Raw genomic sequence first — 18501 nt, forward strand, 5'->3', positions numbered from 1 at the left:
AGAGACACTACACTAGACTAGTGACACTACACTAGACTAGAGAGACTAGACTAGACTAGACAGACTACACTAGACTAGAGACACTACACTAGACTAGAGACACTACACTAGACTAGAGACACTACACTAGACTAGAGACACTACACTAGACTAGAGAGACGACACTAGACTAGACAGACTACACTAGACTAGAGAGACTACACTAGACTAGAGAGACTACACTAGACTAGAGAGACTAGACTAGACTAGAGAGACTACACTAGAGAGACTACACTAGACTAGACAGACTACACTAGACTAGAGAGACTACACTAGACTAGACAGACTACACTAGACTAGACAGACTACACTAGACTAGACAGACTACACTAGACTAGAGAGACTACACTAGACTAGAGAGACTAGACTAGAGAGACTACACTAGACTAGAGAGACTACACTAGAGAGACTACACTAGACTAGAGAGACTACACTAGACTAGAGAGACTACACTAGACTAGAGAGACTAGACTAGAGAGACTACACTAGAGAGACTAGACTAGAGAGACTAGACTAGAGAGACTAGACTAGAGAGACTAAACTAGAGAGACTAGACTAGAGAGACTACACTAGAGAGACTAGACTAGAGAGACTAGACTAGAGAGACTACACTAGAGAGACTAAACTAGAGAGACTACACTAGAGAGACTAGACTAGAGAGACTAGACTAGAGAGACTAGACTAGAGAGACTAGACTAGAGAGACTAGACTAGAGAGACTACATTAGAGAGACTAGACTAGAGAGACTAAACTAGAGAGACTAGACTAGAGAGACTACACTAGAGAGACTAGACTAGAGAGACTAGACTAGAGAGACTAGACTAGAGAGACTACACTAGAGAGACTAAACTAGAGAGACTACACTAGAGAGACTAGACTAGAGAGACTAAACTAACAGGTTTGTGCTGCGACACCGACACACAACTCTGTAAGTGTAACCATCAAGTCATCCAAGCTTCTATGTCACATGTGACAATAACAACGGCCTTGGTTTTTTTCTATTAACAACATTTTTGGTGAGAATTCATTTTTAGGAGTGAACTGTAATAGGAAGTAAGAAACGCCAGAAAAACATCTGTTTGGCTTCTTCTCACAACTCTGACACAATAATGTAACGCTGCTCAAAGCAGGGGGAGGACCACAGCGCTCTCTCTGTGTGTGTGTGTGTGTGTGTGTGTGTGTGTGTGTGTGCAGGGTTTATACACTACACATATATGTGTGTGTGTGTGTGTGTGTGTTTATACACAGCGTGCCAAGATTCCACAGCCACACAAACTCTGCCCGGGCACCTGCAACACTCGACTGTGCAGGAAGTTTCATATCCTCCTCTATCACAGGACGTCTACTTCCTCTCTGCTCCTGGACCACTTTCAAGAGTTTGATCATTAAGACGGTTAAAAGTGAGCGGAGAGAGCATGTGAAAGTGGTCACACACACACACACACACACACACACACACACACACACACTCACAGGCTAACCTTGCTGTCACTGTGTTATGTCAGAGTTTGTGGTTAAAGTTGTTTTATCGTCATTATGTGAGAAACATTAATGTGTGTGTTGAGACACAGAACTATAGAAAACACTTTTAAAATCCATTTACATCAGTAATTCATCTCCTAAAAGCAGAGACATTAGAAGGTTTTTATCACTCAGCAAAAATTATATTATTTTATTTATTATTATTATTATTATTATAAATAAATCAAATGTATTAGCACTTCAGCTGCATTCCTAATGAAAGGCAGAGAAAAGACAGCTTCATTTTGAGGAATCATCAATAAAGTGACCTCTCCTCCTCTTTTGCTTTGAACGTCTGAGGTTTGATGGGTTTCCTGTGTATTTAACCATTCTTTAAATCTCAGGTCAAGGAAATGTTTAAAGAAAACATTTGGCGCGGTTTTCCTCGTGGGATCCCGGCGCAGAGAGGAAGTCATTTTTAAAGAAATGTGAAATAAACGTCTGTCTGTGTGTGCGTGTGTGTGTGTGTGTGTGTGTCTCGACCGCGTCTGACGCTGAGAACCGAGCGTCTTCCACAGATTTATGAAGCCCAGCGTTTTTCACGATGACCCCATCAGGATTTACACGCCGGCTGTCAGGAGGCTGCAGAGTCAAGGGATGGAAGTTAACAGGCTCACCTCGCTGTCACTGCTCTGCCTCACACAGTGATTCACAGTCAAAAATCATCATTTACACCTGCAGCACAGGTACACGTCAACACGTGTGTGTGTGTGTGTGTATGTGTGTGTGTGTGTGTGTGTGTGTGTGAGAGAGACAGACAGACAGAGAGTGTCTGTGAGACAGCAGTGATTGTGTAAGCAAAGGCACAGACGGGGGTGTGTGTGTGTGTGTGTGTGTGTGTGTGCGTCTTGCTGTGCTCATCGTGATAAATCATTGAGTTGCACAGTATCCTCTAACTGTGGCTCTGTTTGATGTTGATCGCAGTAAGACGGTGGTTTTGAAGTGAAAAAGTCCAGAAGTGCAGGTCAGGCTGTGCGAGGCAGGGCCACTAACCCCCACAGTGAGACACGCTCATAATTTACACCCCAGTGGACAGCACCAAGCATCGGGGAGCCCCCAGCCTCCATCTGTACTATCTCAATCAGTGACAGATTGATGGAGCCTCTCATTCATCCACACTGTGCGGATGTCTGTGCTCAGATCCTCGGGTCTGTGCACAGACAGGTTCTGCACAGGTTCCTATGGAGAGAGCGCATTAACGCCACCATGAGCAAAGCAACAGAGAGAATTTATAACTGTTGATTAGACGAAGAGCGCGGTAACTCACACCATTAACAAGGCCACTCCATCTTTAGCTCCTTACGTTTAGAGCTTTAAAACTACAGGTTTCTTCATCCGTTCACTATTTAATGAAATAGTTATTTATCTAAGTTGAATGCTCAGTCTCAGGTCTGTATTCTTTTATTATTTATTATCTGGTTCTTTTTTTTATTTTACTGAAGAGACTAAATCTGATTTCAAATATTCTTCAATGAATGTTTAAGTTCTGCAGTTTTATGGATGATTTGTCATCATTTTAGAGACAGAAAATCTCTGCTTTCATTTCCTTTGCTGACTTTTTAACAGATGATTATCATTGAAGAGTAAAAAAACTGAAAGAAAGTTCAGCTTTAAATATTCATAAATATTAGTGATTTACCTGCAGCAGAGGAAAATGGATATTTACATAATTAAATATTATTCAATTATTTAACCCACTAACAATAAACACAACTGTCATTTGACACAAATGCACAGATGAGGAAGAGGAGGATAAAGGTTTGCTGGTGCCGTGAGTCTTTGGTGTTGTGCAGTTCATGACTCGGTGAAAATACTTTTTATCGCTGTACAGAAGTGAAGTAATAACACGTATCAGTCGTATCTCGGCGTTAACGGCTGCTTTATTACTGCAAAACAGAGAATTTGAGTTTTATAACTAAGGTAGAGAACGCTTAACGTTTCCCTTGTGTTATGTAGAAATGATATTTATAATATAATATGATAAATAATAATGTATAAAAACTACATTTGAGTACAGATCTGTGTGTGAGCTGTGTTTCCTCTGCAGTCACAGGGTGGAGAACAGGAACATGGTGTGAGCAGAGCCCACGCCAGGGGTGCCCATAAATCAGGGCCCTTCTGCCCCCCTGTGTCCACCAAACCAACAGGGACTGGATGATCCAAATTCCTGTGGGTTAATTCACCAAGTCGCTCCCAAAATGTCCTCCTGTAACACGGAGTCCACGCGTCCACTGAACACAGCGTGGAGCCCTTTGCACTGAAGACACCGAGGCAGCGGCGATAGCACTGAAGGAACTCGCAGCACGTTATCACCATCACAGCTGCTGCCCTTTAATCTCACACTCATAAAAACACTTGTTCTGCAGCAAACACAACTGTTTCACACACTGAAAGAACTAAGAATCACCTTCAAAGAAGAATCACACAAACGTTCATCATCGACGTTTACTGGGATATAAGTGAAGAAGAGAAACATGGTGAAACCACGAGGGCTGCTATTTAAACAAAGATACAATGGACTGCTTCACTCACACAACACTGTCATGACTACAGGTTAATTATTAAGTTAGAACATGACAAAGGATTTCACCATAAACTCTATCTTAAATTATTATAAAATCATCGGTATCTCCTGATCTGCTTTGTCACACTCACTCACTCACTCACTCACAGATTCAGACTCATTGCACCTTCTTTAGTCTCACTACAGCAAATATGTGACTGCAACATGAACACAATGCCTGTGTGTGTGTGTGTGTGTGTGTGTGTGTGAGCCTGACTAAATTACAGAAAATGAATAATAATAAAAACTTAGACTTGAAGTGAAATATTACAGACATACAATCGTAAAAAGAGAGTTTTAGCTCTAATGTTTTAATATATTTTATACCAATAATAAAATCTTTCTTTAGAGATTTGAATTAGAAAAATACATTTCAGTAAATTGATCAGTGACTGATGCTGATATTAACTTATTATTGACAAATATAATAAAAGTGATCACTTTGCTCAGTTTACACCTAAAAAAAAGTCTCAAATTATGAGACAACACTTTATTATCAACTGAAGCGTCATTTAATAACAATATCAGAAGTAAACTGCACGAGAAACGGAACTATTTTCTTATTCTAGTCTCGATTTAAGACGGAAGTATAAAAACACACGCAATGGATTATGATGTAAATGAAAGACAGTTCAATTATACACTGAATTTAATGTTCTGTTTAAATAAACTCATCATTAATGCTGGTCTACAGATAGAAGTGCGCACGTGGACGCACAAACACTAAACGTGCGTCACGTGCAGCGTCGTTGATGATGATCAGCTTCAAACTTCAGCTGCTGACACAGAAACAACAGGAGAAACTTTTCTTCCCACAGATTTAGAAGCTTTGTCTAAAACTACAAGACTCAAAAGTACAAAAACACAAGAGTAAAGTGTGTCGCAGCAGCAGAGGAACTGACCTTCGTGTACTTGATCTCCGGGTTGGGCACCGGCGAGGGCATCAGCTGGAGAGATGCCATCAGAGCAGCGGGGTCGCTCTTCAGCTCTCCGGGAATCTCGATCTCACTGGAAGTCATCTCAACTCTGTCTCCCTCTGTCTCTCTCTGTCTCTCTCCCTCTCTCTGTCTGTCTGTCTGTCTGTCTTTGTGTGTCCGTCTCTCTCTCCGCTGCCGCTGCTGCTGCTGCTCTGCACTTTTGCTGCTCTGCACTTTTGCTGCTCCGCTCTTGTCGGGACTTTGCGCTCGTTGCTCGGTTTATAGCCAGGTGTCAGCGGCGCGGTTGGTTTTCATTGGGCAGAGAGAAGGGCCGTCCTTTAGAAAATGAAATCCACGCATTTACATAAACATCTGAGGCTGCGTGCGTGTTAAAGGAGGAGAAACACTTATGTCTGTCTGTCTCTCTCTCTCTCTCTGTCTGTCTCTCTGTCTGTCCGTCCACCTCACACACACTCACTCACTCACTCTGCACCAACAACAGCTGACTCTTTTCGAACTTGTTCAAACTTTTACATCTTAAGCTTTAAACTTTGAGTTGAGTCTGAATGTGAATGATAATAACAATGTTTGCTTAATACTGCTCCTCTTTGGAAAAAGAGGAGCAGTATTAATTAAGTATTAGTTTCCACAAAGACACTAAAACTAAAACAGCATTCCTTATTTTTACTAGCACTCATTATGACAAACTAAATATTAAATAAATAAATAAAGAAATAAAATAACGGAACAGTGGAGTTTACACAAATCTCTACACAACAAAAGACTTGTATGTTGATTTAGTTTGATGTTAAGTTTAAACTTGTAATTAATAACACAGATGAAATTCTATATGTTGAAGTCATCTGGAAAGATTTGATCAAGTTTAAACAGCAAAGAATCATAAGTGAAACAATGTAACCTTGTTAATAAGCTTTTATCCACATTTTAGAGGCAACAATGTCAACTTTGCTCACTAAATTCACTGAACTATGATGTGATACTGCTGTATGTACTTTATTGTATTGTATCATATATGTATATATACATACATTTATGTATATATACATATACATATATGTATATATACATATATGTATGTATACATAAACAGAGACAGACTGCTCTTAAAGTATATAACACTGGAATATTTAATTTAACAGTCAAAATGATGACAATACATAAGATTGTATTGCACTTCAGTTTAAGACATGAGTCTAATAAAGACTTTATTCACGTGGCAAACGAACAACAACTCCATTTAAGTCTCTGATGTGTTTTCTGTTCAAATCTTTTTTCCTCTCAATACTTTGTCAGAACCTGAGATTAAAAGTTGATTCTTTACCATGAAAACAGCAGTGAACACGACTCAGAGACATGAAAGCCAGAATATAATCTGACATTGTTGCACCATCATGAGCCATTTCCTCAGTGACAGAAAGGTGTCAGAGGAGTGTGAGGATTCTGAGGACTGAGAGCTGCAGACTTCACCTTTCCACACTCTAACATGTCATGTTCATGTGAGTGCAGGCTGTTTGCTGCTGCTGCTGCTGCTGCTGCTGCTGCTGCTGTTTCTGCTGCTGCTGCTGCTGCTGGCACAGATTTGTCCTGCAGGTGATAATTCCCTCCAGCGCCTCCTTTAAACCTCCAATAAACATTCACCAATCAGCCTTCAGACGGGAAAACAATCAGGGAGTGAACGCAGATCCACGCATGTGTTAACACAGCCTTCACGCATTCATGTGTTCACTCCAGCAGGAGGCAGCATTAAAGGGAGAATGTTTGTTTTTCATGCTTTGAGTCACTGATCATTTCAAAGATGAATGACTGAAAGTGTTAGATTTCATAACGTGGCTGTGACAGGACAAAGGAGTGAGGAGATGCTTTCTCTCCATCAGCACATCAAGCTTTCTTCACAGCATGCGCGCGACACTCTCACAGAGTCTGTTTCACATCAAAGCGGTGACACTGATGAATGCTCTGAAAACATCCTCACCCTCACCCTCACCCTCTCACACTGATAACACACACACACACACACACACACACACAGACACGCTCGTATCTGTACAAGGAGCGCCCTCTGTTGGACAAAACAAGTCTATGCCACACATGCACACGCGCGCGCGCACACACACACACTCTACATTGACTTCCTGAAGAATTACTCTAACCTGAACCGTCCTGGCCTCACCTGATAACCTTATCTTAACTTAACCCTTACATTTTTTTGGGATAAAACCAAAAGTTTAGATTGTTGTAATTATTCCATGATAAACAATACATTTAAAACAAATCCAAACAAAGCAGCAAAGTGTCATTAGTTTATATTTAAAGATAATTTTTCTTACACGGTGTTAAAAACAACAGAGTCTGAATTAAGAGAAAAAGATCCACAGATCATCTCTTTAGATACAAACATTAAATGTGATCATTTACTACATCATTCTATAGTTTGGTGTTTTACTGTGAAATGACCAGACGTGTGACTATCAGCTGAAACTCATCGATTGAAATGTGCTAATCAATGAAATAAAAGAAATATAAATAAAGCAACATAGTGTGTAACATACAAAATGAATGTTCATGTTTCTGTAGTATACACTAGTATGTAGAAGTTCTTTAATTGAAATTATATTTTAATGATAAAATATAATAATTCTTGTTACTAACCCTAACCCAACAGAAAATATAGTAAAGCACATCATTATTTCTTGATTCAAATGTTAAATTATAGTTATTCACTTGCATTCCTGAACAGAACAATTAGTTTGAATTATATGGATTTATTTTATTTTCTCATATCTGCTGATTTTTCTCTCCTCTACTCTTTACACTGTTTGAATTATTGAATATTCTCACTGAAAATGAAAGTTTCATCAGTTGGACATGTTGTGGATATTCTTGCTGTGACTTTTCTTACTTATCGGAATATTTTGCATTATTTTCCAAATGAAATGAATAGAAATCCTTTCCTGATTTAAATAAAGTGCAGTAATGTTACTTTTATTTATGAACATTTTAAATGTGATAATGCATGTTAAACATGAGCTGATTCAGCTCCTGTGATGCAGCAGCAGCAGCAGCAGCAGTAACAGCAGTAACAGCAGTAACAGCAGCAGCAGCAGCAGTAACAGCAGCAGCAGCAGCAGCAGCAGTAGTAACAGCAGCAGTAGTAACAGTAGTAACAGCAGCAGTAGTAACAGCAGTAACAGCAGCAGCAATAACAGCAGCAGCAGCAGTAGTAACAGCAGTAACAGCAGCAGCAGCAGCAGTAGCAGTAACAGCAGCAGCAATAACAGCAGCAGTAACAGCAACAGCAGCAGCAGCAGCAGTAGTAACAGCAGCAGCAATAACAACAGCAGCAGCAGCAGCAGTAGTAACAGCAGCAGCAACAGCAGTAGTAACAGCAGCAGCAGCAGCAGCAGCAGTAGTAACAGCAGCAGAAGCAGCAATAACAGCAGTAGTAACCGCGGCCCCCTAGTGGTGATGAGGGGAAATGATGGCTCAAGCCTCAGTGGCTGCTGCTTGGTCCGAGCACGGAGAGAAGGAGGCGACAAATACCCAGAGAGAGTTGTGTGTTGGTTTGTTCTGCGGGAGAAAGAAAGAAAGAAGGAAAGAAAGAAAGACAGACAGAAAGAAAGACAGAAAGACAGAAAGACGAGTCCCGGGAAAGATTAAAACAGATGGAAAACGACATGAAGAAGAAGATGAAGGAGAGATTCAGCCTGAGGCGCGACATCTTCAAGGAGTTCCTGGCGGAATTTCTGGGCATCTTTGTGTTGATCGTGAGTATGTGTGTGTGTGTGTGTGTGTGTGTGTGTGCACCTGCTGAAGCACCGCGATGCTAATCAGGTGTCAAAGTGTCCAAGTGTCTCTGTGGGGGCTCTGACTGCTGTCTCTCACATGTCTCAATTAACACCGCGTCTGTCTTTGATGTCTCTGTGGTGACAGCGCGAGCTCAGAGAAATCACAACAACAGCAGATTATTCATCTACAATTACAATCTAAATATCATCACTTATTTCTGTTGGATTGTGTCGAGGAATGTGATGATTTACATGTCATTTACACTGTTGTCAACTAACACATTATATGTAAAGGAACTCTACTTTACTTTATATATATATATATATATATATATATATACAGTATATACTGTATATGTACATATATACAGTATATATGTATATATATATATAAAGTAACAAATACTCTGTTCCACTACAACACTGTAAATGATCTCTACTTACTTTATATATACATATATATATGTATATATATATATATATATATATATATATACATTTATATACTGTATATATGCAATGTGTGTGCAATAAAACCCTGGGCAATACGGGGTAACTGTAGTTGTGTGTGTATGTATGTGTATATATGTATGTGTATGTATATATATATATATATATATATATATATATATATATATATATATATATATATATATATATATATATATATACATACACATATATATGAAGTACCAAATGCTCTGTTCCATTACATTAAACACTTTAAATGATCTGTACTTTATATATATATATATATATATATATATATATATATACATATATATATGTATACATATAGAAGAAGAGTTGGTATTATGGTCTGTATTTACACTTCACTTTTCACCCATTCACACATCTTTCACTCCCTCATTCACACACTGGCCCTACCACTGAGCTGCCACGCCTCAGCTTTTTTAATTACTTTTACTTTTAAAACTGAAGAAGATTTTATATCAGAAAATGACTTTGATACTTGAAACTTTTGAGACGTGAAGTAATTTTATAAAAAGTGACGTCAACTTCTACTAAAGTCATTTTCTCTTGTATCTGCTCAGTGTGTGTCCACAATCACTCACCCTGTCACATACACTCACTTCTCTTTATTTTTGGATTACCTCTCACTTCTTCTTCTTCTTCTCCTCCTCCTCCTCCTCCTTCCTCAGTAACTGGGCGACTAATTATTTTCCCAAAGCTCCGTGTTGGACAAATTGTGTGTGGCAGTCAGAGGCTGTTGTTGGACGAGGGGGCGAGTGTTAATGCTCGGGATAATTGGAAGAATTAAAAACAAAGGCTCTTTCTGCTTCCATCCTTTGTGTTTGTCCTGTCGTCTGTTTCCCAGCTCTTTGGATGTGGTTCAGTGGCTCAGACGGTGCTGAGTAAAGGGGCTGTCGGGGAACCTCTGACCATCCATGTTGGTTTCACTCTGGGAGTCATGATGGCCGTGTACGTGGCAGGAGGCGTGTCAGGTAAACCTGAGACATGGATGAAAACATCAACGTCACTGCATTTATTTCATCTTATTATTTCATAGATTTCAATTCATTTAGAAAATCCTGATGCAATCCAAGTCCAACAAAGTATGTGAGGGTGTAATATAATAATAATAATATATATATATATATATATATATATTCATATATCATTCACTGGTTCTCCCGAGGTTTCATCTGATCAGAGCAGTTTCCACTCATCCAGAGGATAAACAGTCTTTGAACTTAAAGGTTGTGAGTTTGATTCCCGGCTCCTCTCATGCCAAAGTGTCCTTGGGCGAGACACTGAATCCTGAACGGGTTTGAAAGATGAGCTGCTGTATGAACGTGTGAGTGAAAGGGTGAAAACAGACAGATGTAACTTTTATCCTCTCGTCGTTAAATTCCCGAACAAACGTGAATTTGTTTAGTTCTTTTTGAAGAGAAGAAAAAAGAATCCGATGTAAACATGATTCTCATGGTTTGTGTGAAAATCTCTGTGACCCATATTACTCGCGCTAGATGTTTAATGAGAAGCTTCAGAGGACGAGCAGAGCAGCCCGAGGACAGGGAGGGTGATATACGCAGAGTTTCTGCTGCATGACTGGGCCATTCAGCCCCGGGGTCCACGGCTCAGTGGGAAGCTTCTGTCCAACGACATCTCTGAAGATGATCATAGGTATTGGACTAATGAGCTTTACTGGGGCATGGCTCTCTGGAGAGCAGAGGGGTCAGGTGTGACAAGTCTGGCTTTCTAGGCTCGCCTGGCAGGAGAGGAAAGCACAATTGTTTCCACTTTGTAGTCTGAGATTTCAGATGACAGAGTACTGAACGTGTGACACATCACGGTCACTCTGATGACCTGCAGTCTACGTGTGCCTTAAGCAGATTCAGGCAGATTATGTCACATGCAATCCACACAGGCAGCTCGTCCGGCTGCTCGTCGTGCTCAGTGTTTGCGAACAGTATGTGGAGATTAACAAAGGGCGCATGGCCGCTTCCCCCGGTGGTGTTACCACACCGAGGTCAACGCCGAGATCCCACAGTGTGAAATAAATGACCCCACACTGCACCACAGCCCACTAACAAGTGGCTGGAATGTGGAATATAGGGAAGCAGGCCGAGTGTGACGGAGCACAGAGCAGCGGCTTTTGTCTGGAAATCAATGTTGTGAGCGTCTGGATTTTAAGGGTCTGTCACTGTCACTGTCACTGACTGTGATCAGTCACAGTCAGTGACAGTCGGACGTGGACCATTCAGCATCTGCTGCTGTGTTTGAAAAGTCTGGGAATGTGGAGTGAGATCATGAAGAGTCAAAGCAAACAAACGTGCTTCTGCCTCATATTATCTTTTAATAAAACCACTCTCTGTAGCTGAAGTCATGTCACACAGGCTTTTGTTCAGTCGTGACAGGATCTGACTTTTCAAAGACAAAAGTGTTTGATTCATGATCATAGATGTCCATGTGTGTTTATATATACAGGATATAGATAGATAGATTATATTTGATGTGTTCTTCAGGAGCCCACGTGAACCCTGCCGTCTCTCTGGCCATGGTGATCCTGGGGAAGCTTCCTCTGAAGAAGTTTCCTGTCTACGTGTTGGCACAGTTCCTGGGTGCTTTTGCAGGATCCTGCGTCGTCTATGGTTTATATTACGGTGAGCGTGAGCGTGAGCGTGAGCATGAGTGTGAGTGTGAGCATGAGTGTGTGAGCGTGAGCGTGAGTGTGAGCGTGTGCGAGTGTGTGTGAGTGTGAGCGTGAGCGAGAGCTTGAGCGTGTGTGAGCGTGAGTGTGTGAGCGTGAGCGTGCGTGAGCGTGAGCGTGAGTGTGAGTGAGCGTGAGCGTGAGCGTGTGCGAGTGTGAGTGTGAGCGTGAGCGTGAGCGTGAGTGTGAGCGTGAGTGTGAGCATGAGTGTGTGTGAGTGTGAGCGTGAGCGTGAATGTGAGTGTGAGCACTAGTGTGTGTGAGTGTGAGCGTGCGTGAGCGTGAGTGTGAGCGTGAGTGTGAGCGTGCGTGAGCGTGAGTGTGAGCGTGTGCGAGTGTGAGTGTGAGCGTGAGCGTGTGCGTGCTCATGTCGTCACCACCTCAGACAATAATCCCGTTTCCTTTGCTTCAGACGCTCTGATGGATTTCACCAAAGGAGAAATGGTCGTCACTGGTGTCAACGCCACAGCTAATATATTTGCATCTTATCCTGGAAAACATCTGTCCGTCGTTAATGGCTTTGTGGATCAGGTGAGAGCTCCCTCTCAAACATATACGATGTGAGAGTGATGTGTTCTTTAAACTTCATATCGGCCATTAGCCGTGGAGTTATCGATGTCAGAGTGGAAGCACAGACGCATGTGAGTGGACGCCGTGTTCAGTCAAGGTTAGAACGTGAGCGTTAATGGACACGATGAGAACCTGAAAGTAAGAGGAAGTGACTTCAGCTCAGGTTGATTTGTGTGAGTCAGGAGTGAGTTTGTAGTAACGCTGCTTCACACACACTGAAACCAGGGGGAAGCTCCCGTAAGAAGCTTACGAGGGCAGAGGTCACGATGGCAGACGTGTTTTTGTTTCTCAGGTGGTTGGAAGCGGCGCTCTGATCCTGTGCATCCTGGCCATCACTGACAGGAAGAACATCGGCGCTCCTAAAGGCATGGAGCCTCTGTGCATCGGCCTGGTCATCATGGCCATCGCAGTGTCCATGGGTCTGAACTGTGGTTATCCCATCAACCCAGCTCGAGACCTGGGGCCGCGGGTGTTCACGGCCATGGCCGGCTGGGGCCTGGACGTGTTCAGGTAATTCTTCAGTGTTTCTAGATCCTTTCACTCAGAGTCCATTATGAGTCCGCGGCTCTTCCCTCTCTCACATGAAGAGCAGCATTTGCAGCTCCATCTCTTTCCTTTGGACAAATGGAATGAATATTTCAAAGAGCACACATGTATTTCCTGCACTATGAAACGAGGCTGTGACGGATGAGTGAACAGAGACTTCATACACACATGAAATATTCAGCACGTTGTTACTGAAATGTTACTTCTATCTTCTTTACTCTCTTTATTCATAAAGATACTGTGCTGTGATCAGACTGTGAAGGACACAATGAAACTCATGACTCATTTTAGCTGAAATCTATTCATATTATTCTTGGTTTTCTGGAGCACAGACGTGAGGATGCACTCTTATACTGTGCACACATGGAAAGCCTCATTATGTTGATGTTTCAGGTCATTGCTCTCTTTCACAGCTGTGACTGTAACTGAATGACGTGTGAACGAAACACCACTGTTTGTTGATGATGAAGCTGCATCAGTTATCAGAATATAGAAAAGAGTTTGTCCCTTATGGGCTGCTGTAGAAGCATGGCAGCCTCCTGATGTAGATATAAAGGTCTAATTCTGTGGTAATGGAAATTATGGGATGTGATGGGTTAGGGTTACACTCACACAAAACAGCTATTACGAGTTTATATTCCACGACTCTGGAGTTCAGTATTTGATTGTTTATTTGTGTGTTTAACATCAGACTTATCATATAAATGCACTTACAGTCGTTACAGTCCTGTAGTTACTGCTGTGTTGCTTCAAATATAGATTTTAACTGTGATAAAAGTTTCACAACCAACAGCCAATCACAGCCAAGCACAGCCAAGCACAGCCAATCACAGCCAAGCACAGCCAAGCACAGCCAAGCACAGCCAATTACAGCCAATCACAGCCAAGCACAGCCAATCACAGACAATCACAGCCAAGCACAGCCAATCACAGCCGATCACAGCCAATCCCAGCCAATCACAGCCAAGCACAGCCAATCACAGCCAATCACAGCCAAGCACAGCCAATCGCAGCCAAGCACAGCCAATCACAGCCAAGCACAGCCAATCACAGCCAATCACAGCCAATCACAGCCAATCACAGCCAGTCTGGTTCTCAGTCTTTTTAAAAGCAAATAAAATATGGATTTAATCGTCTGGAACTCGTTCCCCGTCGACATTTGACAAAATGATCTAACGTTTATAATCTGACGAACTTTATCTAAATAAACTTAAGAACAAGTTTATTTTCAAACAATAAAATACAATATTTTTGAATGATTAAAATCCATATTTTGCTTCTTAAAAAGCGTTGTTAACATCAATCTAATTCCATAACATCTCAGTCAAAGGCTGACAGAGTGTGATGTGAGAGTCACTTTGGACTTTGTCAAGAGTGCAAACAAAGCAGCACATTTTATTTGCCACACTGATTTATAAAACCAAACTGTACGACCCCTTTATCTGTGTGTGCCTAAAATAGTCTCGTGACCTATGACCCCTGAGAGCACTCGGATGTTTCCCTCACAGCAGCTTCACTTCTGTGCTGAGGCAGAATAATAAAAGTCAAACACATTTGACAGGAAGAGGAAAATTCTGAGGCTTTTTCCTCAAAATCTTTGGGATATTTCACGCGACTGCTTTACTGTAGACAAGTGAACTTTCATTTACAGCTGAAAAGATTCACCGACTTTTATCAAGTAGTAATAAAAGAAAAGCCTAAGACGAGAGGAATTTAAAGAACACAATCCATTTTATTGTTTAATTCATTTGGCAGAAGCTTTTATCTGAAGTGACTTAGAACTGAGGGACAACACGAGAGCCTCAGTGACACACGAGAGCCTCGGCGCTAAATCTGTTCAATTATACAAGGACGAGAAGATCAGGAAACCACACATGACTCCTCACACGTGCGCACGCACACACACACACACACACACACGCACACACACACACACACACACACACACACTGAGCTTTCTCTGTGTTGATGAGTGAAGGCAGAGAACGATGGTTTGGGGTGAGTTGTGTGTTTGAAAGGTTTGTGTATCACGAGTCTGCAGAGATGACATGATGCTTGTGGAGTGGACAGTCAAAACTAACATACACATATTCATCCATCAGATGTTTTGCACCATATTAGCAGTTCTTACAGAATAAACGAGGACACGGTGAGGACACCTGTCCTACCTTCTCTGCTGTCCTCGATTGGTCTAAGATCATCCGTCTTCTACCGCTTTATCCTCCACACGAGGGTCACAGACTGCGCCAGTCTCAGCTGACACAGGGCGGTAGGCGGGGTCAAGGCGGGGTCACACCCTGGACAGTTGACAGGGACACACCCTGGACAGTTGACAGGGACACATAGAGAGAAAAGCAGGTGATGAGCACAGGCAGGAATGACTTCAGATGTTTGACAAACTCTGAGGGAAGACGTTGATGTGTGTGAAGAACGAGACCAGGACCAAAGACGTGAGACCTGCTGCTCAGTCTTACAGAGTCTTTTTTCCCTGGTGTGGGGACATTTTTCACGCCGTGCTGGTTTGACATTGGACGTGAATTCCTGTGAACACTTTTTCACACACACCGAGCGACACATGAGAAGTCACACTGGTGTCTGTTGTCGCTTCTTTTGATTAAGCTCAAGGTTAATTGAATGTTGCTGTTCACATGTCAGGATTGATGAAGTACAGCCAAGTACAAGCCTCTGGATTAGAGACACAAAAGTCTTGTGTATAGAGTGTGAGAACATTCACACATAGATGAATAAGTGTTGTGTGTTATTAGAGTTAGACTTATATAAAGTGAAGATGGGACAGATGTGGTTTCTCCCCACAACACAACACTTGACTCTTTCCATTGTTGACATACTGAAGCACTAATGTGAGTCGCTGATTTTAGATGGGCCCACAGATTAAAGTCTATAATCCAGTCTCCTCCCTCTGTGTCGTCTACTTCCTGAACAGCGTCAGTAAACATGAGCCGCTCAGACACTTGTTTACTCGGAGGCAGCTTTGTTAACTGAAGCCAGTTTCACCTTAATCTCCTGAGAACACACAAGGACACGCTGCTGTAATCTGGGATAATTACAGGCACACTCACGCGCCACTTTATTAGGCACACCCGGTGTCTCTGTGACTGTAGACATGCTCTTGTGCAAACATGGTGTTATCTCACAAATGTTTCACTTGAATCACTTTCCTCTGGACGACGTCTACACGGTCAAAGTCGTGACTGGATTATTAGACGTTGAACAAATGTGCGAAGAAAGACGGTTGGTAAACGTGTAACTGCTCAGGAAGGACGACACGTAAACACATGCGGGGATCGAACATTACATTATAATAAAGGGAAATATAATCACAAGCAGAAGTCGGAGGTCTGTTTGTGCCTATATATGTATATATATATATATATATATATATAAATATATATATATATATTTATACACACACACAGGTATACAGTATATGATCAGGCACTTAGAGCCACCTGATGCCAGTGTGGTACAGTAACATAAAAGCCTGTGTGAGCCAAAGTCGTCCACTCAGGATCAATAACAGAGTAGTTTGACATTTCTGGGTCTAATTAATGCACATCAGAGTAGCAGACGGTGGATTTTATTACCTGTGAGCAGAGTCAGATCAGCTGTTTCCTATGTTTCCAGTCTTTGTGCAAAGCTAAGCTGCCATGGCGACAGGGGCGTGGCATGGAACCTCTCGTGAGAGAACAGGTGGATTTCTCAGAATGTTTTCTTTTAAACTTAGATGTGAAGTAAATCCTGTGATCGTATTAAACTGAGATGATTCTGACAATGTGACGATTAAAGCTGCAGGATGGAACCTTTGGTGATTCTCTGTCAAGCAAAACTATCAGACCTGCCTGAGGGAGCGTTTGTGGGCGGGGTCGGGATGACTCAGGGTTTTTTTCAGGGAACGTGTGATTTTGTGTTAGCAGCCTCCTCCAGTGTTTGTGTTTTAAAGTCCTGATTCACAGTGATGAGTTTGAAGATCTTCACTCATTCATTCATCATTGATGACACAGGCGTCACCGAGAGGATAAAATAGAGGGCGACCATATTCACATTTTATGCAATTTACCACTTAAATGATGAATATTATGCATTCAGTTGCACACACATTAGTTCGAACGATTATCACAGTTTTTATAAACGATATCAATGATATTTTATGATGTTATCCTAAATAATAACTTGTGCATGTGTGTGTGTGTGTGTGTGTGTGTGTGTGTGTCAGAGCTGGTGGTTGCTGGTGGTGGATCCCCGTGGTCGGTCCCATGGTGGGCGGAGCCGTCGGAGCGGCCGTTTACTTCCTGTTCATCGAGCTGCATCATCCTGAGCCTGAAAAACAGGAGGAGAACGACGTCCAGGACAAATATGAGATCATAACCATGAGTTAGAGACTGAAACTGTGACGACACGACATTGTAATCACCTGTGAATCACATGTTAATCCCCTGTTAATCACATGTTCATCACATGTTAATCACATGTTAATCCCCTGTTAAGAACCTATTAATCATATGTTAATCCTCTGTTAATCCTGCATGAACAACAAACCTTTCAATGACCAAATGTTACATTCAAATATAAACACATTTTAATTAGACATAGTTTTTTATGACATCATTATAAGCATTTTATTATATTTATATTATGTCCTCCTCTTTCTTTTCTGGATCTTCTTCTTCTGTTGTTTTTATTGTGTGACTTTTCAATCAGGGCATTAAATACATGCATTTATTTTATTTTATATTCAGATACAGTTCTGTTTCATCTCCTTCTTTTCATGTGTTTATTAAAACAGTGATTGATCAGCATTGTAGTTTTATACGTAGACAATTCCAGCCTTATTATTAATAACAATAATAATAATAATAATAATAATAATAACAATAATAAAAATAATAATAATATGATGATGATGATGATTATGTTACTGTGTTATTTCCATAACTCTACGTCATATTGCTGGATTTACAGCCATAACTTTATCAACACAAGACGTTTAAGTGTCCAAAGACACTGGAGCTGCAGGAAAATAAAGTTTTACAAACTACACAAACACAAACTACCTGAACTTTTCAGAATCCTGGATTTTTGTCATTTGTTTTGTTTATATTGTGTAATCAAAGAAATGTGAATTTGCAAAGACAAATCAGCAGGTTTTTGTTTTTTTTAAGCTGTAATTATATTATATATATTAATTCTAAGAACATTCTGTTTGACAACTTTAACCTCACGCAGACATTTACAGAACGTTGTAACTGCTTTCAGGTAAACAAACTTGTATATGCTCAGTGTAAGATTACAATAGAACAACGTGACAATCACTTACATGTGTTTTTATTTCTTTGTTTTATAACA

The 18501-nt window shown here is 41.2% G+C and overlaps 2 protein-coding genes across 2 annotated transcripts in view; one reads left to right on the forward strand and one right to left on the reverse strand.

The window, feature by feature from the left end:
* aldh1a2 (aldehyde dehydrogenase 1 family, member A2) overlaps positions 1-5263 on the reverse strand; it is a 19331-nt gene extending 14068 nt beyond the window's left edge. The window contains exon 1 of the mRNA XM_058629929.1: positions 5026-5263. Within this exon, the coding sequence (XP_058485912.1) occupies positions 5026-5142 (117 nt within the window). The 5' untranslated portion in view covers positions 5143-5263. The remainder of the gene's footprint in view (positions 1-5025) is intronic.
* A 3265-nt stretch (positions 5264-8528) lies between these two features.
* Positions 8529-17993, forward strand: aqp9b (aquaporin 9b). Its single transcript, XM_058628576.1, has 6 exons — positions 8529-8825; positions 10186-10312; positions 11837-11974; positions 12434-12552; positions 12884-13101; positions 17372-17993. Exons 1-6 carry the CDS (start codon positions 8724-8726, stop codon positions 17532-17534), a joined length of 867 nt encoding a protein of 288 aa, XP_058484559.1. The 5' UTR covers positions 8529-8723; the 3' UTR covers positions 17535-17993.
* Positions 17994-18501: the final 508 nt, after the last annotated feature.

This window comes from Solea solea, chromosome 5 (assembly GCF_958295425.1).
Source record: "Solea solea chromosome 5, fSolSol10.1, whole genome shotgun sequence".
Classification (NCBI taxonomy): domain Eukaryota; kingdom Metazoa; phylum Chordata; class Actinopteri; order Pleuronectiformes; family Soleidae; genus Solea; species Solea solea.